The sequence below is a fragment of the Pristiophorus japonicus genome, chromosome 2 (assembly GCF_044704955.1).
Source record: "Pristiophorus japonicus isolate sPriJap1 chromosome 2, sPriJap1.hap1, whole genome shotgun sequence".
Lineage (NCBI taxonomy): Eukaryota > Metazoa > Chordata > Chondrichthyes > Pristiophoridae > Pristiophorus > Pristiophorus japonicus.
Window position 1 is genome coordinate 306,188,414 of NC_091978.1, and position 25,035 is coordinate 306,213,448.

Genomic DNA, 25,035 nt, shown 5'->3' on the forward strand with positions numbered 1-25,035 from the left:
TGTTATAATCTACCAAAATTCTCTGGACTCTGGGGAGGTACCAGCGGATTGGAAAGCAGTTAATGTAATGCCTGTTTAAAAAAGGGGGCAGGCAAAAGGCAGGTAATTATAGGCCGGTTAGTTTAACATCTGTAGTGGGGAAAATGCTTGAAACTATCATTAAGGAAGAAATAGCGGGACATCTAGATAGGAATAGTGCAATCAAGCAGACGCAACATGGATTCATGAAAGGGAAATCATGTTTAACTAACTTACTGGAATTCTTTGAGGATATAACGAGCATGGTGGATAGAGGTGTACCGATGGATGTGGTGTATTTAGATTTCCAAAAGGCATTCGATAAGGTGCCACACAAAAGGTTACTGCAAAAGATAAAGGTACGCGGAGTCAGAGGAAATGTATTAGCATGGATAGAGAATTGGCTGGCGAACAGAAAGCAGAGAGTCGGGATAAATGGGTCCTTTTCCGGTTGGAAATCAGTGGTTAGTGGTGTGCCACAGGGATCAGTGCTGGGACCACAACTGTTTACAATATACATAGATGACCTAGAAGAGGGGACAGAGTGTAGTGCAACAAAATTTGCAGATGACAGTAAGATTAGTGGGAAAGCGGGTTGTGTAGAGGACTCAGAGAGGCTGCAAGGAGATTTGGATAGGTTAAGCGAATGGGCTAAGGTTTGGCAGATGGAATACAATGTCGAAAAGTGTGAGGTCATCCACCTTGAGAAAAAAAACAATAAAAGGGAATATTATTTGAATGGGGAGAAATTACAACATGCTGTGGTGCAGAGGGACCTGGGGGTCCTTGTGCATGAATCCCAAAAGGTTAGTTTGCTGGTGCAGCAGGTAATCAGGAAGGCGAATAGAATGTTGGCCTTCATTGCGAAAGGGATGGAGTACAAAAGCAGGGAGGTCTTGCTGCAACTGTATAAGGTATTGGTAAGGCCGCACCTGGAGTACTGCGTGCAGTTTTGGTCACCTTACTTAAGGAAGGATATACTAGCTTTGGAAGGGGTACAGAGACGATTCACTAGGCGATTCCAGAAATGAGGGCGTTACCTTATGATGATAGATTGAGTAGACTGGGTCTTTACTCGTTGGAGTTAAGAAGGATGAGGGGTGATCTTATAGAAACATTTAAAATCATGAAAGGGATAGACAAGATAGAGGCAGAGAGGTTGTTTCCATTGGTGGGGGAGACTAGAACTAGGGGGCACTGCCTCAAAATACGGAGGAGCCAATTTAAAACCGAGTTGAGAAAGAATTTCTTCTCCCAGAGGGTTGTGAATCTGTGGAATTCTCTGCCCAAGGAAGCAGTTGAGGCTAGCTCATTGAATGTTTTCAAGTCAAAAATAGATAGATTTTTAACCAATAAGGGAATTAAGGGTTACGAGGAGAGGGCGGGTAAGTGGAGCTGAGTCCACGACCAGATCAGCCATGATCTTATTGAATGCCGGAGCAGGCTCGAGGAGCTAGATGGCCTACTCCTGTTCCTAATTCTTATGTTCTTATGTTCTTATGAACCGCCCAAGTCTTGTGATGGTCGGACCGTGAATCGGGGCCTAGATGGATCTGCACCTTGGCGCCTGTGAAGTTGCCGATGCCTGATTTGAATACTTGCTCTGCACTTGAGCACATGAGGCATGAAGATAGTGCTTTGATGTCGTTCCAATTCTATCTTATCTTTTCTAGCCAGCTTCTGTCGAACAGCGTTGGACCATTGCCTGGAACAATCCACAATGATAGATCATGCACAGTTCCATCATACGATATCTTCACTGCCGCACTTCCAATGACTGGTATGAGCTCTTTGGTGTAGGTTCGCAGCTTTGCATTAATCGGGCTCAGTTTGGGCTTTTGTGCTTTATTGCCCCACAGTTTCTCGAAAGCCTTCTGACTCATTATTGACTGACTCGCACCAGTATTCAACTCCATGGATACTGGAACTCCATTTAATTTGACTTTCAGCATTATAGGAGGGCTCTTGGTGGTGAAGGTGTGCACCCCATACACTTCTTCCTTGGGTTGAGTTGCCTGTGCTGCGTGATCCACGCCGGATCGATCATCCTCTGCCACGTGGTATGTCGCAGCACGTTTGCACATTCGCTGGAGGTGCCCCATCGTTGCGCAGCCTTTGCACACGTAGTGCTTGAATCGACATTGATGGGCCCGATTACCCCCACAGTGCCAACACGGTGCTAATGGAGTCACATTCACCCCCGATGGCGGACTCTTGAGTCATCACAGGTCTTGCAGCCGCAGATGCATAGGCCCTGCCATATGCAGTTCGGCCTGCTGGTGACGTCATTTTATGCACAGTACTTGCCGGTGAGCTTCGATGTTGAGAAGATATCTGTTTGGTGTTATCGTCCGTGGCCATGCATGCCTGGGCGATCGCGATGGTCCAGCTCAGGTCTAGAGTTTCGGCAGCCAGTAGCTTTCAAAGAATGACCTCGTGGCTGATGCCCAGCACGAAAAAGACCCACAGCATTTGCCCCAATGCAGCTCCAAAATCGCAAGGTCCCACGAGGCGTCTCAGGTCGGCGACATAATCCGCCATGTCCTGGCCCCCGGAGTAATGGTGCATGTAAAAACAATGGGCCCAAGTTTCCACAAGAAAAAAAACGGGCGCCCCTCCGAGCTGGGCGCCTGTTTTTCACGCCTAAAACGGCGCCTAAAAAAATCCTCGATAGTCTGCACCTACTTACAGGTCCTGTGGCACTCGGCGCAGCCAGCACGAGCTGTGGGGGGGGGGGGCGGAGCCAGGTCCCGGCGCTGAAAACAGTGCCGGGACCTCTGCACATGCGCGCTACAGTCGGCACACAAGTGCAGTAGCTCCAGGCGCCGAACTGTGTGGGAGGGGCCCGAAGCACGCAGCCTCTAGCCCTGGCCCAATGGCCTCACTGGGGCTGCGTCAATGAGGCTCCTCCCACGGCCAGCTCCTGCTCCCCGCCCGACCAGACCCGACACTCGCTCCCCGCCCCCGCCGACCAGACCCGACTCGACACCCGCTCCCCCCCGAGACCCGCTCCCCCCCCGCCCCCCCCCGAGACCCGCTCCCCCCCCCCCCGACCCGACACCCGCTCTCCCAGACCCGACATCCGAAACCCGCTCCGACCGAGACCCGCTCTCCACCCCCCCCCCCGCCCCGAGACCCGCTCCCCGCCCCGACCCGAGGTCCGCTCCCCCCCCCCCCCGACCCGCTTCCCGCCCCGACCCGAGGCCCGCTCCCCGCTCCCCCGACCCGACACCCAGTCCCCCCCCAACCCGACCCGACACACGCTCCCCCCCCCCCCCGCTCCTGTTCCCCGGCCCCCCCCCTTCTCTTCCCTCCCTCTCTCCCTCTCCCTCCCATCTCTCCCTCCCTCTCTTGCTCAGCGGCACGAACGGCTGCAGCATTCTCCCTGGCTGAAGCACTTTCACACAGGTAGGAAGATGGTTTATTTAATCTTTTCTTGGCTTATAAATGTTTATTCAGGTTGGATTTATTTGTATAATATTTGTAAAAGTATAAATAAGGATTTATTGTCGAATTTAATGAGTTCCCTTCCCCCCCACCTCGTTCTGGACGCCTAATTTGTAACCTACGCCTGATTTTTTAATGTGTAGAACAGGTTTTTTCAGTTCTACAAAAATCTTCACTGGCGCCATTCTACTTTAGTTTGGAGTACGTTTTCACTGTGGAAACTTTCAAATCAGGCGTCAGTGGCCGGACACGCCCCCTTTTGCAGAAAAAATTCTGTTCTAAACTAGAACTGTTCTACCTAACTCGAACTACAGAAAAAAAAATGTGGAGAATTGCGATTTCTAAAATAGTCCGTTCTCCACCAGTTGCTCCTAAAAATCAGGCGCGAATCATGTGGAAACTTGGGCCCAAAATCTGGCCATGAGGATACTCTCCTTCGGTTTGAGGTGGTCCCGAACCAGCGTGCACAACTCTGTATATTCCTTCTCCTTTGGTTTTGTTGATGCGAGCAGATTCTTGATGAAGCCGTATATTTTAGGCCCACAGACGGTGAGGAGAACCGCCCTGCGCTTGGCCGCGTTAGTGTCTCCTTCCAGCTCATTGGCCACGAAGTACTGGTCGAGATGCTCGACGAAGGCTTCCCAATCATCATCCTCTACGAATCTCTCTAATATTCCAAGGGCAGCCATGGTTGTGTGAAGGTTTGTATTCTGTTACTCATCACCAATTGTTGTGTATAGAAGAACTCCACAAGGCTGAGTACTGTGAATTAAACTTAGTGTGACCTTAGTCTTCTTTATTACAACTCCAGAGTGCCTAAACAACATGGCAGCCAACCTTTTATACTGGCCCTGCATGTGTGTGCAGGTGACCCGTGGACTCCAACAGTCACGCCCTCTGCTGGCAAGTATTACATAGTTACATACATAACAACTCATGCCCGGTACCTCACAATTTGCAGATCCCTCACCTACACTATCCTCTAAAGTATGTGCAGTGCCAGTTTCTGAGCTGGTGTCTGCAGCGATAGATGCAGTGACGCTGTGACTTCTCCTTCTTCTTCTCCTGCCTCACCTTGGGGACAGGCTGGTCGGGTGCTTGTTGTTGATTATCTGAAAGCAGAAAGGCACAAGAGACATGTTATGGTGAGGGGAGAGTGGGAAGTAAGATATGCATGCATACAGCATCAGCAGCTTAAAAGTGAGAAAAGATTGTGGGATGAGGGGAAAGTGGAATCTGAGAAGAAGAATTAGGAATGATCATACCGTTGTTGTCCCCAAAGGGTTCAACCTCGCTGGTTGCCACAGCCGCTATGATCTGTCACCCAATGATTGCCAGCACTCTCTCCTCCAGCTTGCTGGGGTCCTGGATGTCAGCCTGCCCTCCGCCTGTCTGCGTTGCTCTCTTCAATTATACACAACCTTAACCAGCATGATAAAGAGAAGTGTGTGAGTGAGTGTGGTGCAATGTGTTTGGGTAACGTGCCTGCCACAGTTGTATAGCTGTCACTGTGTGCAGATTATGAGATGTAGATGTGAGTGTTGCAGCAGTGGTAAGGATGTGAGGGTGAAGTGAAGCGCCGATTGTTTGGTGTGATTGATAATACGTAGAGATTGTTGGTAGGTGAGTGCTGGGGGTGTCTTGCATTGAGTAGTCCGTGAGGCTGGTGGTGCAGATGGTTGAATGTGACATTTGCTGAAGCCTTCACTCACCTTGACCTGCTGTGTGAGGCCATTAAACTTCATTTGGTGCTGGGGTGGCTGAACTTGGCACCACAGTGCTGGCTGTGACATGGGTGGTTTTCTTGAGCCTTCAAAAGCTGTGTGGCAAGGTCTTCCTGCTAGTCTGTGGGAAGAGGACAGCCTGCCTCCTCTCCACAGCCACGACCAGTGCCTCAAGAACTGCATCGGAGAATCTGCAGGCTCCCTCCCTGTGCTGAGCCTCTGCCATGTGTTTCCACTGCCGCCTTCTTCCAGCTGAAGTTGTAACTGGATTGACAGTGAGGTGCTGCAGCATCAGTGCAGTTCCCCTTTAAGTACTGAATAAAGCCTGTGCCAAAACATGACTGAGAATTAGACTGGTCCCGATATTGGCCCAACTTTTGAGCGTTGAACCAGTGAGCATCGGTTTCAGCATTGAAATCAAGACTTCAACCATATTAATGAGGCCCGACCATGAATGTTGTGTGCTACCTAGACCCTTTTGATGTGATGCAGCGTAACAGCTTTGTACCTTAACACTGCCCATTTTGTGACCATATCTAATTTCTAGGCCATATTGTCCAGCTCATTCTGTAGCTTCTGAGCTGCCTCTTCTGATTTTAGTGCCCTTTCTAGATTGGTATAAGCAGTAAATTTTAAGGGCCGCTGATTAAACTGCTTAAGACCAGGAACTGGCAGTCATATCGCAAGCTCTGTCAAGGACAAACAGATTTTGGAGTCTGGGTCTGGAATAAGTGCAGGAAACTCATTTCAAAATGAGTCAAGGCTTCCATAAAAAAAGCCCCAACTAATTTAACAGTGGCCTGAACTCCAGTGTAGCTTAGGCACAGGCTTTTCACTTTTAAATTGATTATTGTTGCCTCTGTTTTAGGCCGATAAAATGGATGCAATGATGTCACATTTAGAGCTCCCTGTTCTTTCCATCTCATGAATTTAGCCAGCTTTATCTCCAGTGGGTATATCTAAGGTTCCAATATGATTATTTTAAATATCTTTTTCTAATTTAAAGTAGTACTTCACTCTTGGTTGCCATGTCAACAACCAGAGGGCTCAGATTTAAAGTAATTGGTGGAAGGATTAGAGGGGGGTCGAGGAAAAATGTTTCACCCAGAGGGTGGTGGGGATCTGGAACTCAATGCCTGAAAGGGTGGTAACAGCAGAAACCCTCATCACATTTAAGGGATGCTTGGATGTGCGCTTGAGGTACCGTGGCCTACAGGGCTATGGACCAAGAGCTGGAAAGTCGGATTAGGTTGGAAAGCTCTTTTATGGCTGGGTCGAATGTCCTCCTTCTATGCTGCAAATTTCTATGATTCTTTGATTCTATGTGTGTTTCTTATCATTTAACTGACTAGTTAGTTAAAAGATGATCGATGGGCTCGAAATTCTGCAGCCTGTCGTTGTTTGATAAATAATGTCATTTTTGTGAAGAAATAAGAATAAAAATTTTGTCATTTTTTTAACTCGGTAAATTTGGCCACAAAATACACCTGTTGTTAAAAAAATGGCATTGCACGAGGATTCGCGGTGGAAACCGTGATCTCGCCAACTTTAGCCCGAGGCCTATCAAGGCCAAAAATATAAGCCCTGGGAGGGGAGAAAACACACAAATAAAAATTGCTAAAAACAAAAAAACAAAAATTACAAAACATTTCCAAGACCCTTAACTAAGTAATCGCTACAAAAGAATTAAAAAATAAAAACTTAACTTTTTTGTAGGTCTTCCTACTTACTGATGTTTCTGAGCCTGCTTTTCTGATGCGTTTTTTCACCCGAGGCGGTGCGTTTTTTTTTCGCATTGCACCTTGAAGATCCGCTTTTTGGCAATATTTTGAGACCACCATTCTTAACCTTTGGGGAATTTTGTGAAGTTTGTTTTAATGATCAAAAAAGCACTTTTAGCGCAAAAAAACTCGTGTTAAAACGTGCGTTAGGCTGGCGAAAATCTAGCCTGATATGAGGCCCCTTAACCCATTTTAAGAAGAGAACAAGAATTGTTGTACCGTCAAATATTTCTGTAACTTGACTGCTACAGCATCAGATTTTAGTGTACTGCTGTTGTTCAGGCTAGTTTCATACTGATCTCAGTGTTGACATGGATTAACACAGCGATTGAAGGAAAATTACAGAGGATTAATTTCATGATCTAGTAATTGTTGTTGAAAGACACAGTAGGTCTCAGTTGAATGGGTGACTGGATTTAATGTTTCAATTGTGCTGAGCTTAAAAATGGCGCAAGTGAGAAATATTTAAGATTTAAATAAATTCAAATTTACTGCCTCCGAGACCATATCCAATCTTTCAGACTTTATTTGTACTGTTCTTTATTAAAATACTTAAACAAACATGGGTGTAATATAGCATTAATCCTATTTGTTCTATTTTATCTATTCTGTAGAAATACATATGATGTTCCCAGATAAGAATGGCCATCTTCAGTACGATAAATTTAAAACAAAAAATCATCATGAAAGATTCAATTATCCCACATGTTAAATTGAAATTGTTCTGAAAATAACCGATCATTATTGTGTGTTTACTTCTGTAAAAGATAATTTGTTTAATATAAAATGCAAGTTTTATCAGTTGTACTTTTAAAAAGTAAATAACTAGAGGGTTTAACTTTGCAGAACAAAATATTTTTCTAAAAGTATTATGTATCCTTGCAGTTCGACAGTCATTGTGAGAAAAAAGTAGGGAGTGGCATGGCTGTGCACTGCACATAGTATGGTACTCAAAAATAGTCCTCCTCAATGAAATGTCACTAGTTTTATAACGCAGCATATCTGATACAATTACAAATTATCTGCCTTTTTGCAGCTTTTTACTATATTTATAAATTACTTAGATGAAGGAATAGAGAGCAGTATATCCAAGATTGCTGAGGACACTAATTTAGGTGGCACAGTAAATAGAGTAAATAGAAACATAGAAACCTAGAAATTTACAGTGCAGAAGGAGGCCATTTCGGCCCATCGTGTCTGCGCCGGCCAACAAAGAGCTGCACGGCCCTTCGTCAGCTGCCCTAAAGGTTACATACAAACCCATGAACAATGACGGAAAGGCAAAGAGCACCCAACCCAACCAGTCCACCCCACACCACTGCAACACCCCTTATACTAAAAACATCTACACTCCACCCCCTGCCAACCTGAGCCATGTGATCTCCTGGGAGAGGGAAAAAACAGATTAAAAACCCAGGCTAATTTAGGAAGAAAAAATCTGGGAAAATTCCTCTCCGACCCATCCAGGCGACCGAAACTAATCCAGGAGATCACCCTGGCCGTATTCTATTCCCTGCAGTACTTACCATTCTATCTGCGCCGACCAACAAAAGTTCATCTAGTCTAATCCCAATTACCAGTTCTAGGTCCATAACCCTGCAAGTTATGGCACTTTCAGTGCCCATCCAACCATCTCAAAAGTGGTGAGGGTTTCTGCATCCACCACTCTTCCAGGCAGCGAGTTCCAGATCCCCACAACCCTCTGCGTAAGGAAGTCCCCCCCACCCCCTCAAATCCCCTCTAAATCTTCCACCAACCACCTTAAAACTATGCCCCCTCGTAATAGCCCCCTCCACCAATGGAAATAGATCCTTACTATCCACTATGTCCAGGCCTCTCAATATTTTGTACACCTTGATGAGGTCTCCTCTCAACCTCCTCTGTTCCAATGAGAACAAACCCAGCCTATCCAATCTGTCCTCATAACCAAGATTCTCCATTCCAGGCAGCATCCTAGTAAATCTCCTCTGCACCCTCTCTAGTGCAATCACGTCCTTCCTATACTACGTCGACCAGAACTGTATGCAGTACTCCAGCTGTGGCCTAACCAAAGTATTATACAATTTAAGCATAACCTCCCTGCTCTTATATTCTATGCCTTGGCCAATAAAGGCAAGCATTCTGTATGCCTTCTTAACCACCTGGCCTGCTGCTTTCAAGGATCTGTGGACAAGCATTCCAAGGTCCCTTTGTTTATCTATACTATTAAGTGGCCTACCGCTTAATGTGTATACCCTTTCCTTATTAGCCCTCCCAAAGTGCATCACCTCACACTTCTCTGAATTAAATTCCATTTGCCACTGCTCTGCCCACCCGACTAGTAGATTGGTATCCTCCTGCAGCCCATGCCTTTCCTCTTCATTATCAACCACACAGCCAATTTTAGAGTTGTCTGCCATCTTCTTAATCATACTCCCTATATTCAAATCTAAATCGTTGATATATATCACAAAAAGCAAGAGACCCAGTACTGAGCCCTGTGGAACCCCACTGGAAACATCCTTCCAGTCACAAAAACATCGATCAATCTTTGCTTCCTACCTCCAAGCCAATTTTGGATCCAACTTGCCACTTCCCATGGGCTTTAACCTTCACAACCAGTCTACCATGCGGGATCTTATCAAAAGCCTTGCTAAAGTCCATATATACTACATCGTACATACTACCCTCATCGACCCTCTTGGTTACCTCCTCAAAAAATTCAATCAGGTTAGTCAAACACGATCTTCCCTTAACAAATGGGAGCAGGAATTTGCAAAGTGACCATGATATATTAAGTGAGTAGGCAAAATTGTGGCAGATGGAGTTCAATGTGGGGAAGTGTAAGGTTATCCAATTTGGACCTAAGAAAGAAGCATCAGAGTATTTTCTAAATGGTGAGAAGCTAGGAACGGTGGAGTAGAGAGATTTAGGGGTCCTTCACAGAAACCACTTTAAAACTAGTGGACAAGTGCAAAAATAATTAAAAAGGCTGTTGGAATGTTAGCTTTCATCTTGAGTGGGCTGGAATATAAAGAGATGGAAGTTATGCTGCAGTTGTATAAAGCTCTGGTTCGACCGCATCTGGAGTACTGTGTTCAGTTCTAGGTACCACATCTCAAAAATAATACATTAGTCTTGGAGGGGGTGCAGCACAGATTCACCAGAATGATATTAGGACTAAAAGGGTTATGTTGCAAGGATAGGTTGCATAGACTAGGCTTGTACTCCCTCAAATATAGAAGATTGAAGATTGATGAGGTGTTTAAGATTATTAAAGGCTTTGATAGGATAGGTAGAGAGAAACTATTTCCTCTGGTGGGGGAGTCCAGAATAAGGGCGCATAACCTTAAAATTAGAGCTAGGCCATTCAATAGAAGCAGTTCTTCACACAAAGGCCGTGGAAATCTGGAACTCTCCCCCAAAATACTGTTGAGGCTAGGTCAATTGAAAATTTCAAAACAGATTGATAGATTTTTGTTTGGCAAGGATATCAAGGGATATGGAACCAAGGCGGGTAAAACGAGTTAAGATACAAAAAAGGAGGGAGAGAGAAAACTATTCAAGAAAGGAGGGAGAGAGAAAGCAGGGAACTGCAGGTCAGTTAGCCTGACATCAGTCATCAGGAAAATTATGCAATCATTATCAAGAAAGTGGTAACGGGGCACTTAAAAAATCGTAATATGATTAGGCAGAGTCAACATGGTTTTATGAAAGGAAAACCTTGTTTAACAAATTTATTTGAGTTTTTTGAGGATGTAACTAGGGTAGATAAAGGGGAACCAGTGGATGTAGTATTTTTGGATTTCGTAAAGGCATTCGATAAGGTGCCACATAAAAGGTTGTTACACAAGATAAGGGCTCAGTGGTTTGGGGGTAATATATTAGTATGGATAGAGGATTGGTTAATGGACAGAAAACAGAGAGCAGGGATAAACAGGTCATTTTCAGGTTGGCAGGCTAACTAGTGGAGTGCCGGTAGGATCAGTGCTTGGGCCTCACCTATTTACAATCTATAGAAATGACTTCGATGAAAGGACTGAGTGTAATGTATCCAAATTTGCTGAAAATATTAAACTAGCTGCGAGGAGGACACAAAGAGGCTGCAAAGGGATATAGACATGTTAAGTGAGTGAGCAATAAGGTGGCAGATGTAATTGATTGTGGGGGAAAGTGATGTTATTTATTTTGGTAGGAAGAATAGAAAAACAGAATATTTTTAAATGGTGAGAAACTATTAAACGTTGGTGTTCAGAGAGATTTAGGTGTCCTCGCACAGGAAACACAGAGAGTTAGCATATAGTTACAGCGAGGAATTATGAAATCAAATGGTATGTTGTCCTTTATTGCAAGAGAGTTGAAGCACAAGAATAAGGATATCTTGCTACAATTGTACAGTACTCCAGGTGTGTATGAACACACTGGGAGTACTGTGTACAGATTTGTTATTTACCCTACTGCCCACAAAATAATTATGCCATGTCTGGTAAAAGCAGGCAGAAGACCTTCTTCAATCAGCATAAGGATTAATATAAATCTTAAAGAAAAAAAATAAAATAAAAAGTGCACAAACATTTAAAATTAGTTCATGTAAATTTTGGCCTGGATTAAAATATTTAAAATTATTTATCAATATTTTTTTTATATTGTTAATTCTTTATTGAAGGGAATTATAATTACATTTTAAAATGGGAACCATTAATTTTTATTCCAGTTGTATAAATTATTTAATTATTTGGGGATTCCTCATATGCTTATGGGGAATCTGTTTGTAAATGGAGGACCTGCCCGCGTGGTCCCAGGGATGCTTCCGAACCGCCTGCGTTCTTGGGATCCATGGGCCTTTACGCAGGCCTATGCCTGCAGGCCCAGGACCAGAAATTTCTGGAGCCTGGGAGCCTGAAGATAGCTGCGAATTCTTTTATCAGGTTGGAGGCGTACTCCGGAAGTACGCTTCCGACTACAAATTCCAGCCCAATGTGTTTGTTCTTTGGAACAATGGTTTTAAACACAAAACAAATAAGCAAATACTTGGTTATACCTTCTGAATATGACTGTCAAATTAAATTTTCTCACAGGCACAAAATCCACACATGATATTTCTCTTTGTGCATCCCATGGAAAACTCCAAGACAAACTGTTCGCTCCATTCTTGCAATAATATCTGTATTGTTTCAGTAGTGTGAAAAAGTACAATATCTCCTTTAACTCTATTCCCACTAAACTGCTGATCACCCAACTTCCCTTCCTGGCTCCCATGTTAGCTAATATTGTTAACGGTTTTCTCTCCTCGGATACAGTCCCTCTCTCCTTCACATCTGCTGTCATCACCCCTGTTCAACAATCCAACCGTTGACTGCTCCATCCTTCCAATCTACTACCCCATCTCCAACCTCCCTTTCCTCTCTCAAGTCCGTGAACGATTGATGTCTCCCAAATCCATCTTTACCGGAACTCCATGTTTCAATCCTTCCAATCAGGTTTCTGCCCCTGCCACAGTACTGAGAGTCACAAATGACAGCCTATGTAACTATGACCGTGGTAAACTATCCATTCTCGTCCTTCTTGACTCGTCTGCAGCTTTTGACAAGGTTGACCGCACCATCCTCTTCCAATGCCTCACCATCATCGTCATTGAATGGGACTGCACTCAAATGGTTCCATTTTTACCTATCCAGTCGTAGCCAGAGAATCACCTGCAATGACTTCTCTTCCCACTCGTGCACTGTTACCTCTGGTGTCCCCCAAGGATCTATCCTTAGCCATCTCCTATTTTACATCAACATGTCGCCCCTCGGCGACATCATCCAAAAACACAGCGTCAGTTACCACATGTACACTGACGACAACCACCTCTACCTCACTGGCACTTCTCTCAACCCTTCTGCTGTCTTTAAATTGTCAGACTGCTTGTCTAACATCCAGCACTGGGTGAACAGAAATGTGCTCCAACTAAGTATTGTGAAGACTGCAGCCATTGCTTTCGCTCCCTGCCACAAACTCCGTTCCCGAACCAGCAACTCCATCCCTCTCTCTGGCATCTGTGTGAGGCTGAACCGGACTGTTCGCAACCTTGCCGTCAAATTTGACTCTGAGATGAGCTTCCAACGCCACGCCCTTCCCTATCTCTGTAATTTCCTCGAGCCCCACAACCCTCTGAGATATCTACGCTCCCCTACTTCTGGCCCCTTGAGCATCCCTGATTTTAATCGCTCCGCCTTTGGTGGCCATGCCTTCAGCTGCTGAGGCCCTAAGCTCTGGAATTCCCTCCCTAAACCTCTCCACCTCTCTGCTTCTCTTTCCTCTTTTTCAAATCGCTCCTTAAAATCTACCTCTTTGACCAAGGTCATCTGTCACAATACCTCCTTATGTGGCTCGGTGTCAAATTCTGTTTGATAACGCTCCTGTGACATTTCACTACGTTAAAGGCATTATATTACAAGTTGTTGTTATTGTTGCTGAATTCACAGATAATTGAGCTTTTCTTTTCTTTTTTTACTTGCCTGCGTCTGTTGTATTACATGAGCAGGTAGAGACTATTGGGGATGCATACTGTGTAGCTGGAGGATTGCACAAAGAAAGTAGAACCCATGCTGTTCAGATTGCCCTGATGGCACTGAAGATGATGGAGGTTTCAGATCAGGTGATGACTCCAGATGGAAGACCCATCAAGGTAAGACTCACCTTTCTGGAGATACATAACAGCAATCTATGTGTTATAATCTTTGTTTTTTACTTCATAAACTAAGCTGTTTCATTTCAAATACAGAAGTAGATTTACCTCATTCTAAACATGTCACAGGTTCAGTACTGCAGAGACTGCTGTTATACTTTGTGATACCTGCACTAATATTTATTCATCATATTTAGAATTAATCCAGTATTGGAACAATCTTATTTACTGTTCTCTTATGTCAGTTATGATCCATAATCCATCTGATTTTTTGACAGATTTTTTTCCCATTGTGTTCTACTTCTGGATATTATAGTTTTCTGTTATGGTGAAACAAAACTATTTTCCAGGATCTAATGTAACAATTTTGTGTTAAATGATCATTAAAACTATGATTATATTTTATTTTTCTACGGTATCACTGTTGATGTTATTAAGCTACAGAAAATGAAGGAAAGACTTGCATTAATACAGCGCATCTCACAACCTCAGGATGTCCCAAAGCACTTTACAGCCAATGAAATACTTTTGAAATGTAGTCGCTGTTGTAATGTAGGAAATGTGGCAGCCCATTTGTGCACAGCAACTGCCACAAACAGCAATATGATACTGACCACATAATCTGTTTTTACTGATGTTGATTGAGGTATATATATTGGCCAGGACACGGGATAACGCCCCTGCTCTTGTTCAAAATAATGTCCTGGAATCCTTTGTGTCCATCTGAGAGAGCAGACGGGCCTCAGTTTAACATCTCATGCCTCTTTTGTTTCCTGTAAAACATGAGGGGCTAGAAATTCACCTCCACCGGAAATGGGGTGCACCTACCGTTTTGAAGTGTTCTGGCCACCGCAATGGATGAGGCGGCTTATCCGTCGAAATTCAGCTCTTCGTGGTTTTTTTTCCAGCGGGGCTGAAGTGGCCTCATTATGGGGGCGGAAATAGAGGCAGAGCAGAGTGGCCGTCACTACCGGGGCGGAAGTATTGGCGACACTGGGTGTCTGCCGCTGTCAGTCATCAGCGCCGTGCTGATGAGATCATTTGCGCTGGCGCGTCACAACGTTTCTCCCCTTCAGTTAAAGGGGAGAGCCGCTGCGAACTCTGAATTAATGTTAGTTAGCTCCAGTGGGCCACCAAGGAGGGTTTTGGCTGGGTCAGTGGCCTGGCACCCAAGAGGGTGGCCCGGCCGAACCCACAGCCATAATTGTCGGCTGACAAAAACAAAAATGTCGTTGACGGCAGTGCCATCTCCCCTTTAGAGGCGGCCGCACCGCCATATCACAGAGAGTGCACTGACAGCAAAGGCTTTCGGGGGCATCGTCCTGTGGTGGTGCCGCTCCGGCGGGACAATTTCAGGTAAAGGGCAATTTCGCGAAGGGGGTCCAGCCGGACGGTAAGGGATGGCGTGTGCACGACGCGGCAGGAAAACAGACAGTGTGGTCCCAGACACCGCTCCACTTCCGAGGAAGGGCAATTTACAAAATGGTGGCCCGTCCACGGAGAGTCGGCGGCCACCGGAAGGGGTAATTTCAGCACCTAAATATCCTGAATGTCCTGAAAATATAGCCGCCTAGCTTCTGCTCTTGTAAACCTCAAAAGTGGTAATACTGTTGCTGTATTTAGGTTTCATAACCGAATAAAAAAAATAGCATTTCTTTCTTTGTCAGCTTGCAACTTAGAAAGCTATGGGCTAGAAATTGGATATGGCCTGAAAATGGGCGGTGTCATGGCACAGTGCTAATAAGCTGCGCTAGGTCAAACTGGTCGAGGTAGCATGCAAAATCTGTGCTCAACAACAACTTGTATTTATATAGCACCTTTAACGTAGTAAAACATCCCAAGGTGCATCACAGGAGTATTATGAGACATAAAAATGTGACACTGAGCCACAGTAGTGTAGATGGTTGGTCAAAGAAGTAGGTTTTAAGGAGCGTCTTAAAGGAAAAAAGAGAGGTAAAGAGGCACAGAGAATTTCAGAGCTTGAGGCCGAGGCAACAGAAGGCATGGCCACCAATGGTTGGCCAGTAATGCTCAAGAGGACAGAATTAGAAGAGCGCAGATATCTCGACGGGGGGGGGAGGGGCTGAATGAAATTACAGAAATAGGGAGGGGCGAGGCCATGGAGGAATTTGAAAACAAGGATGAGAATTTTGAAATCGAGGCATTGTTTTACTGGGAGCCAATGTAGGTCAGCGAGCACAGGGGTGATGTGTGAGTGGGACTTTGTGCGACTTGGGACACAGGCAGCTGAGTTTTGGATCACCTCAAGTTTACGTTGGGTAGAATGTGGGAGGCCAGCAAGGAGTGCATTCGAATCGTCAAGTCTAGAGGTAACAAAAGCATGGATGAGGGTTTTAGCAGCGAATGAGCTGAGGCAAGGATGGAGATGGGCGATGTTATGGAGCTGGAAAAAGGCGCTCTTAGTTATGCTACAGATATGTGGTCGAAAGCTCATTTCAGGGTCAAATATGACACCAAGGTTGCGAACAGTGTAGTTCAGCCTCAGACAAAGGTTGGGAAGAGGGATAGAGTCAATGGCTAAGGAACGGAATTCGTGGCGGGGATTGAAAACAATGGCTTCGGTCTTTCCAATATTTAATTGGAGAAAATTTCTGCTCATCCAGAACTGGATGTCGGACAAGCAGTCTGACAATTCAGAGACCATGGAGTCGTCGAGAGAAGTTGTAGTGAGGCAGACAGCGAGGCTGTGAGGTCGTGAGGCTCACATTGCTTACTATGAATTCCACGTAGAGAGAGGTTCTGTGGGAAGGAGGAATGAAGGAGGACAGTAGGAGTATGTTTGAGTTTGTGTGTATGTATTAGCACATGTGGTGGAGCCTGGTCTCCAGTCGTCTTGGTTCCCATTGCCACTGGACCAAGACCTTGCTCCGTCAATCCCGTGTGGTGGCTGGTGTGCAACGGCCACCCCACGTTAAAAAATTCACGCACAGGCATCTTCCACCATTTAAAATGAGTTCATCAGTCATCTGAGTACTCATTTTTCGTGCGGAAGCAAGTCATCCTCGACTCCAAGGGACTGTCTATGATGATTAGTGAGGCAGAACTGGGTGTCGTCAGCATACATGTGGAAACTGATGCTGTGTTTTCGCATGTAGATGAGAAATAGGAAGGAGCCAAGGATAGATCCTTGGGGGAAACCGGAGGTAACGATGCAAGAGCCATTACAGGAGATTTTCTGGCTACAATTAGATCGATAAGAATGGAACCAGGCGAGTGCAGTCCCACCTAGCTGGACGACAGTGGAGAAACATTGGAGAACCATGTCAAAGGCTGCAGACAAGTCATAAAGGACGTGGAGGGATAGTTTGCCTTTGTCACAATCATAAAGGATGTTATTTGTGACTTTGATGAGAGCCGTTTTAGTACTATGACAGCAGTGAAAACCTGATTGGAGGGATTCAAACATGGAATTGTGGGAAAGATGGGCAAGGATTTGTGAGGCGACTATACATTCAAGGACTTTGGAGAGGAAAGGGAGGTTGGAGATGGGGCAGTAGTTTGCAAGGACAGAGGGGTCAAGGGTTCATTTTTGAGGAGAGGGGTGATGATGGCAGATTTGAGGGAGTGGGGGCCAGTACCTGAGGAGAGAGAATCGTTAACAATGTCAGCTAACATGGGAGCCAGAAAAGGAAGTTGGGTGGTCAGCAGTTTGGTGGGAATAGGGTCAAGAGAGCAGGAAGTGGGTCTCATGGTCAGGATGAGCTCAGGGAAGTTATATGGGGAGATTGGATAGAAACTGGAGAAATATGTGAGGTCAGGGCTAGACAGGGAGGATCCTTAGAGGAAGTTTGGCCCAGTGGGCTAGGGGAAGGAAGGGAAGAGACAGAAGCGGCTGAAGGATGGTGTCAATTTTGGAGACTCCTCACACTTATTGTCGGAGGTGAGGGTGGAGACAGGGTTTAAGAAGGGTTCAGCAGTGGAGAATAGAATCCGGGGTTTATCTTTGCATTCCAGAATGATTCTGGAATGCAAAGATAAATGATTCTGGAATAGTGAGTAATTTTGGCAGACGAGAGCAGGACCCGAAAATGCTTTATGTGGTCCAGCCAGATCTGGCGGTGAATGGCTAAACCAGTTGTCCACCATATCTGTTCAAGTTTGTGTCCCTTAGATGTAAGAGAGTGACGGTGAGGGCTGTACTGGGGGAACAGCCAGGGTGAGAGAGAGTAATTGTTTTAATAGGAACTAGGGCATCAAAAGTGGTGGTGATGGTGTGATTGAGCAGATCAGTAGGTGCAGAAATATCATGGTGAATGGAGGACCAAAGGCTGGACAGTTGGGAGTTCATAAGTACAGTTGTAAAAGAGTTGGGAGAGAATTTTTTCCAAGGGCGGGCACAGAAGGAGGTAGGGTTGTGGGGGGTGGGGGTGGGAGATGGAAGGGGGTTGTGGGTGGAGAGCGATACGAAGAAGTGGTCAGAGATGGCCTTATCTGCAATTGACATGATGAGAGTAGCGAGGCCATAAAAGATGGCAACGTTGAGGTGCTGGCCATGAATATGGGTTGGGGAGTTTACATGGCGGGAGAAACTAAAGGAGGATCGGAGGCAAGTGAACTCAAAGGAGAAAGAGCATGCTGCAACACTCACACCCACATCTCATACCTTGCACACACTGACAGCTATTCAACTATGGCAGACACATCATCCAAACACATTGCACCAAACTCATTCACATAGATTCCTCTCTCTTGCAAGCCAAGGTGGCGAATAATCTCTGAGCAGTGGCAGGCAGGCGAGGACCTCAGCCAACTGGAGGAGAGAAAGCTGGACATCATTGAACGGGACATCATGGAAGCCGTGGCAACCGGTGAGGTTGAAGCCCTTGGGGAGAACAGCAGTATGTTCTTTCATAATTCTTCGTCTCACATCCCACTTCCCCACAATCTCTTCTCACTTACAAGCTGCTGATGTTGTATGCATGCATATCTCGCTTCCCCCTCTCTCACCATAACCTGACTCTTGTGCCTTTCTGATTTCAAATAATCGATACCAAACAGCAGCCCAGCCTGTCCCTGAGGTGATGCAGGAGAGCGAGGAGGGAGAAGAAGAAGAAGAAGACACATCGTCACTGCATCTCTCACTCGCAGACACCAGCTCAGAAACTGGCACTGCGTGTAATTTAAAGAGTAATGTAGCAGCGGGATCTGTACATGGTGAGACACCGGGCACAAGTGGGTTGTAGTAAGGCTAGGGGGAAAGGGTAGCTCGGGAGCCAATGAAGTACTTTTTAAAGTGTAGTCATTGTTGTAATGTAGAGGGCGAGTTCTGCTCCACACAACTCAGATGAGGATCTTGATGGGACGGCCTTCCGAAGAAGGTGGGCATGCACCCCTGTCATGCAGTCTCAGCTTGATGCCACCTAAGCTCTGACTGTTGTCATTGTGACTGGGTTTACCACTGTCGACCGGGGCTTGCAGGGTGTTGCAGCATCCCAGCAATCTGTGATTCAACAGATTGCTAGGAATGCTGAGGCACTGCCCCGGGGGCAGTGGGTCAGTGGAGCAAGACCCTGCTATCCTCACTCAGGATGACAGCATTCCTGTTCCCACCAATGTCACTCCACCATTGCCCTTGCTGCTGCTTACCAGCCAGCTAACCCAGATTGCTGCCATCCTTGCCAAGGCTGTGCAGTCTACAGAAGTGCCTCCTAGGTCCAGAGCTGCTCGAGGATGTCCTGCAAGGCCATCTGAAACTCGGCAGCCTTCCATCAGCCATACTGCAGCCCTGGGATAGCACTTTTTAGGTGGTCTAGATCAGGAAAGGGCACCTTAACGACAGACATGAAGGGATTGCACAAGGGTGGTTAGTTTATATAGTACGTGTAAAATGGTGATTGATAAAATGTATTAATTTTATTTGGAATCTTTTGTGGTGGCTCTCATTTCAACTATGTGCCCAGGTCACTGTGATATTCCATGACAGAGGGATGCCATGATGTGGATGTGGTTGAGGGGGATGCAGTGAACAATGGGGATCGGAGTCCGATGAGGTGTTCACGGACAGTCCCTCTGGAAGGGGGATTTGCTGCCTGCCTCCTCCCTTCCTTCTCGTCCTCCTTGTCCTCCAACTCTTCCTCCTTGTCCTCTTCCTCTTCCTCCTCCTGTCTGTCAGCCTGTGGCTCAGTTGGTAGCACCCTCGCCTCTGAGTCAGAAGGTTTCGGGTTCAAGTTCCACTCCAGAGACTTGAGCACAAAAATCTAGGCTGACACTCCAGTGCAATAATGAGGAAAAGCTGCACTGTCAGAGGTGCTGTCTTTCGGATGAGATGTTAAATGAGGCCTCATCTACTCTCTCAGGCCGACATAAAAGATCCCATGGCACTATTTCGAAGAAGAGCGGGGGAGTTATCCCCAGTGTCTAGGCTAATATTTATCCCTCAACAATCATCACTAAAGCAGATTATCTGGTCATTATCACATTGATGTTTTGGGGAGTTTGCTGTGCGCAAATTGGCTACTGTGATACCTACATTACAACAGTGACTACACTTCAAAAAGTACTTCATTGGCAGTAAAATGCTTTGGGACGGCCGGTGGTCGTGAATGGTGCTATATAAATGCAAATCTTGCTTTCTTTTTCCTCCTCTTCATCGGCCTCAATCCCTGCTGGCTAGGGCTGTGCCCTCATAATGGTCAAGTTGTGAAGCATGCAGCAGACAACCACAAAATGGGACATTTGCTCCACTGAGTACTGGAGGGTCCCTCCTGAGCACTCAAGGCAGTGGAACCGTTGCTTCAGCAGCCTGATGGTCTGCTCGATGACAATTCTGGTGGCAGCATGGCTCTCATTATATGAGTGTTGGGCACGAGTGGTGGGGTTGCAGAGTGGAGTCACGAGCCAAGTGCAGAGTGAATAGCCCTTGTCTCCCAGCAGCCACTCTCGGGTTTGATGTGATGGCTGAATGACTGCTGGCACACCACACTGATGCATGATGAAAGCATCATGACTACTGCCAGTCTTGCGACCATTGACCATCAGGAATCACTGGGCATGGTCGCACAATAACTGCACATTAAGTGAGTGGTAGCTTTGTGGTTATGGAAGATCTCAGAATTGTTTTGCAGTGCCTGCAAAGCCTTGTTTCTGCAGTCGCTGGCGCCTTGCACCTTGGGAAAACCCACTAACCTGGCAAAACCACATGCGCGCTCCTCCTGCTTCGCTCGGTGACCTTGACGACTACTGGGAGAGCTGTGGCTGACCTCTCTCAGGCTGCAGGTCTGGTTGTGGGAGGTGGCCGAGTTCTGTGACCAACTCCTTGGTGAAGCGGAGCCTGATAATACACTGCTCGTCGCTTAAGTGGATAGATGAGAAGCGCTCTCTGAAGACCCTAGGTAGGTAAGGCCGCCTGCTGAGAGCCCTCCTGGCCCTCCTCCATCTCCCTCTGCGCGCATCTTCTCTTAACTGCCTTCGATCACTCTCCGTAAGATTCTTGAGCGCAAGGTGGACTGCCAGTAGAGCCCCGATGACTGTAAGCAAGTGTTGTGAGCAGAAGCCTTTAAGTAAGAATGAAGGTGTTTTCCAATTGCCCCAACACTCCCTGTTATCTTAGGACCTTGGATATGCACTTGAATCGCTATAGCCTACAGGGCTGCGGACCAAGAGCTGGAAAGTGGGATTAGGCTGGAAAGCTTTTTTTCGGTCGGCACAGACACAATGGGCTATAAAGTTCTATGATTCTATTATCTTGAAAGAAGTTTAAAAAGCTGCTGGAGTTGCAGAAAGTTCTATAGCGCCAGTCAAACTGCAGAAACATGTCGGCTGCAAGTAGTTGCTGATGATCCCGTTCAATCCCACTGCTGGAGCCTCCTTCCTGCTTGCCAACACATGCTCAGCTGGTTGTAGTTAAGGTAAGTGGGGCGGCGAAGTTGGAAATGGCAGATCGCACATCAAATGAGTGTTTCACATTCACTGACGTCACGATCTGCCTCATCTACATAATTTTTGCGAGGCAGACATCAGCAGCATTGCCCACCAGTTGAAGATGGCGTCTGCCGAGGCGGCAGCAGGTGGAAGTGCAGCCGCTGCCATTTTTTTCTTGGAATCTGGTGGTAATGGGAGGCACTAAACCCCTGAATTCTTAGCCCTATGGATTTACACTCCACTCTAGGGCCTAAAAACATGTTGTGGTAGAGATTTGTCAGCACTTTATTTTGGGCACAAAGGTGACCGTAATGCATGAGCCAAATCAAGAGGCCTGAGGATGGCCCAAATTTGGGCCTTGGACCTCCTCTAAATGATCTGCAGGAGCATACCTTACTTTTACTAGCATAAGAGTTTTAACACAGATAAAAATTAAATTTAAACACCCATTTTTATATTAAAAACCCTATCCATTAATGTAAGTTTATTTTTAACACTACTAAAACACATTAAAAAAATTCCAAAAAATATATATTTTTTTCTAAAACTTTAGGGGGTTTTCTCATTGATAGTAATGAGAGTCCTTACAAACAAAGCTCCCATTTTTATCAATGAGAATACTGCACAGTGATTGGTAGTCCAGGCCCACGTGACTCCAGCTTGTACGTACCTGAAAGGCATCTCCCCATGCGCTGCGCAGCGAATCTAGGCCTCCGACCGGGATCTCTACATCCTCCGGGACCACCAGGTACTTTCATAGATTTTTTTCGGGTCGGAGGCATTCGTAAGAAGGGAGCCTCCGACCGCAATTGTTCCCCCACTGTGTTTGTTAGTGGCCAATCATCTCAACTCTAGGATGTCACTGCAGGAATTCCTCAGAGAGGGTTTCTCAGCATAACTTTCTTCAGCTGCTTCATCAATAACCTCCCCTGCATCATCTCAGGAGTGGAGCTGTTCGCTGATGATTCCAGTGTTCAACTCCATTCACAACCCCTCTAATAATGAAGCAGCCCATTCCATGTTACAGTAGGACCTGGATAGCATCCAAGCTTGGGCTGAAAAGTGGCAGTTAACATTCATGCCACATGTGTCAGGTAATGACTCTCCCCTTGACGTTCTATAGCATCATCATCACTGAGTCCCTCACCATCAATACCTTGATGGGAGATTGGGGATGGGTTACCATTCATCAGAAGCTGAACTGGATTAGCCATGTTAGCACTGTGGCTACAAGAGCAGGACAGAGGCTGAGTATTCTATGGCAAGTGGTTAATCTCCTGACTCTCTAAGGCCTATCCATCACACACAGAATTCAAATCAGGAGTGTGATGGAATATTCACTACTCATCTGGATACGTGCAGTTGCAACAACACTGAAGCAGATAAAAATCATCTAGGACAGAGCAGTTTGCTTGGTTCTTGCCCCTGCCACTAAACTCAATATCCAATCCCTCCACCACAGGTGCACTGTGGTTGCAGTATGTACAATCTACAGGATGCACTGCAGCAGGCTGTTGGATAGTTCCTTTTAACAGATTCGTACAATGAGAAACAATAATATGTTTGCAGTGTAATATACAAGAAGTGTAGATGGAAGGACAAAATTACAGAGATATTAATAGATTAAACGATTAGCAAAACTGGCAAATGGATTTTAATGTAGGCAAATGTGTGGTCATCCACTTTGGACCTAGAAAGCATAAAACAGAATATTTGTAAATGCTGAAAAACTAGAAACAGTGGAGGTCCAAGGAGTCTTGAACATAGATCATTAAACTGTCATGGACAGGTACAAAAAATAATCAAAAAGGCAAATGGAATGCTGGTCTTTATATCTAGAGGACTAGAATACAATGGGATAGAAGTTATGCCACAGCTATACAAAACCCTGGTTAGACCACACCTGGAGTACTGTGAGCCGTTCTGGGCACCACACACCTTAGGTAGGATATATGGGCCTTGGAAGGAATGCAGCGTAGGTTTTACCAGAATGATACCTGAATCCAAGGGTTAAATTATGAGGAGAGATATACATAAACTAGGGTTGCATTCCCTGTAAATTAGAAGATTATGGAATGATTTGATTAAAGTTTTCTAGATATTAAGGGGAACAGATAATGTAGATAGAGAGAAATGATTTCCACTGGTTGGGGAGTCTGGACATCGTCTAAAAATTAAAGCCAGACCTTTCAGGAGTGAAGTTAGGGAACACTTCTACACACAAAGGGCTCAATTTTCCCGGGTCATTTGTGGCGTTTTTCTTCGCCCGCGCCGTTTTTTCTGGCATAATTATTTAATTCAAAGTTTCCCCCTGAAATCTGCGCCGGTGTAACTGCTTTAGTTACGATTTTTCCAGGTTAGGTTTTTTTGCCGTCCTCATGTCTGCGCCAATTTTCACTTTTTTTCGCAGTTTGCCCCAAATTTTTTTATCCTGGGTCGGGGTATCTGGCCACTCCAGAAAAACCTTCTGGTGAGTTAGCAGAAAGCAGCGCACATTGAAAAATCTGAGCTGAAAGACGCCATTGTTTCTCATCGAAGTTTTTGGACGGAGTCTCTAACATTTGAAATATCCATAATAAAGTTCAACTTTTATTATCCTTCCAACGGAGTACATGGAAGTTTCTTGGATTTTGAAGTTTTCATTTTTTTTTTTGACTTACATGCTATTTTTTTTACTTGAACATCTTCAAGCAGGGCTGGAGGGTCATAGAGTCGGCTGTCAGAATCGGCCCCGCGCCCGGACACAGAGATTCGGGGCTCAGCTGCAAAACAAGCCCGGGGAGAGAGGCGGGGGGGGGGCAATCGGAAGGCTTCTGCACTGATCCCGGGGAAGGAAGTGCCGATCGGAAGGTTTCTGCACTGAGCCCGGGGAAGGAAGTGCCGATCGGAAGGTTTCTGCACTGAGCCCGGGGAAGGAAGTGCCGATCGGAAGGTTTCTGCACTGAGCCCGGGGAGGGAGATGCTGATCGGATCGGAAGGCTGCTGCACTAGGCACAAGACTGCAATGAGTTTGGGGGGTGTGGCCGGGGGGGGAGAGAAGTCCATCCATACAGACTTTGGGTATAGGGAACAAAGAACCTGTCCTGCCTGCTGTGTTAATAATGGAACAAATAATGAAAATGATTCAGATTTAATGTGAAATATATTTTATTCAAAAGTTTAACAAACAGTTCTTTGTACTTAACTTTAATAAAATTATTCTTGTATCAAACTTTAAAGTTTTCAGTTACGATCACTTACACAGCTCTAAGATCACTTAAAAACGTTAAGATCACTTACTAACTTTTAAACTTGTAAATTTACATAACTTACAAAAATCTTTTAATTTGAGAACAACAGTAACAATAATAATTACAACAACAACAACAGCAGCACAGAAAGGCTGCACCCATCTTTCCTCCATCTTATTCTAAGACTGCCCGCCATGCTTGTTCTTAATGACTCCACCACCCCTGCCTATAGGCGGTGGCACAGTGTTTCTGGGGTTGGTGCCAAGCTTATTATTTCTAAGATCTCGGGTAGTGCGCACCTG

General features: G+C 45.7%; 1 protein-coding gene across 1 annotated transcript in view; it reads left to right on the forward strand.

Annotated features, from left to right (window-relative positions):
- Window positions 1–25,035, forward strand: part of gucy1a1 (guanylate cyclase 1 soluble subunit alpha 1) — a 147,795-nt gene that overhangs the window by 89,562 nt on the left and 33,198 nt on the right. The window contains exon 6 of the mRNA XM_070862476.1: window positions 13,479–13,622. Within this exon, the coding sequence (XP_070718577.1) occupies window positions 13,479–13,622 (144 nt within the window). The remainder of the gene's footprint in view (window positions 1–13,478; window positions 13,623–25,035) is intronic.